The 1,122-nt window shown below is 48.6% G+C and overlaps 1 protein-coding gene across 1 annotated transcript in view; it reads right to left on the reverse strand.

Moving 5' to 3' along the window:
• Positions 1-1,122, reverse strand: part of LOC107099674 (NGFI-A-binding protein 2-like) — a 16,737-nt gene that overhangs the window by 13,571 nt on the left and 2,044 nt on the right. Inside the window, 2 exon segments of the mRNA XM_015397894.1 lie at positions 427-645; positions 752-1,103. Coding sequence (XP_015253380.1) covers positions 427-645; positions 752-1,103 — 571 coding nt within the window.

The raw sequence follows: 1,122 nt of genomic DNA on the forward strand, positions 1-1,122 counted from the left end.
ACTGCCTTTGAGCTTCTCACATACATAGATCAATGGCCCAGGAAAAACTAAAGGGCTGGTTATATTCTAGCAGCAGTGTGCCGCAGTGAGATTGTCGCAGATATTTTTTATTTATGCCCAATATTGAAGCGTGGTCTGTGCTATGTTATTCAGCTTCTTTGTGAAATCAGACATTTTTTTCTTTTTAGATATAGGCACACAAAAAAGTTCTTCTCCATCTGTAAAGGTTAAGTTCTGGAAGAGTGAAAGTTGAACATATGACTAAAAAGGTCTGCTGAGGTTGAAATGTGGTTTAGGTGTTTGGGGTTGATCAAATGTGCTAACCAAGTCTGGCTTTCAACATCAGAGACCTACTTCTATGTATTTATGGATGCTGCATAAAGATAATGACTCATAAAGTGTCGGAATCTACAACAAAGGTGTCACCGGGTGTCGATTCCTTGCATGGTAGGCATTGATAGATGTGTAGATGAGCGTTGGTCAGAGACTGCACGGCGTGCACTGATCTCACCTTGCGTTTTTCAATGTGGAGGTGTAGGCACATTTCCTGGCCACCTGTCGAGCCAGAGAGAAGAGCTCCACCCGTCTGAGCAGGAGAGCGTTGTCTCTTATGCAGAACTGGGCAGCAGCTTCATTGATGATCAGCTAGAGAAGGGGGGAAAAAAAGATCACAGTGAATGAAAAGTCTGAAGAATGCTTTGAAACAGGCATTCATGCAGGATAAATGCTGCCCCTCTTTGTGTGACTTTACCTCATGGTGTGTGAGCTGCTTGCCCTCTCTCCTCTTGGAGTCAAAGCGACCATAAATCAGGCTGTATTTTCGGATCTCCTCCTCCTTGTTTGGGTCCTGGGAGCCCATTCTGAAGATGTGACCGACGGTTTTCGCTATTTTCTTGTTCATCCGTAGCAGAGTCTTCACCTCTGCAGGGTCTGATCTGGGCAAGGTTCTGTAGAGTCTGTCCACGCTCTCCACCACGGCCCTGGCCGTTTCCTCGTCCAGCTGCCCCCCTGGCCAGGCTGAGAGGGGTGCCAGGGCGAAGGAGGCGGAGGGCACCGGAGACGTGGAGGGACCCGGAGGACCTGCTGACAGCAGAGGGGGGCAGCTGGAGGAGGAAACGGCCA

This window comes from Cyprinodon variegatus, unplaced genomic scaffold (genome assembly GCF_000732505.1).
Source record: "Cyprinodon variegatus isolate N-32 unplaced genomic scaffold, C_variegatus-1.0 Scaffold896, whole genome shotgun sequence".
Taxonomy (NCBI): Eukaryota; Metazoa; Chordata; class Actinopteri; order Cyprinodontiformes; family Cyprinodontidae; genus Cyprinodon; species Cyprinodon variegatus.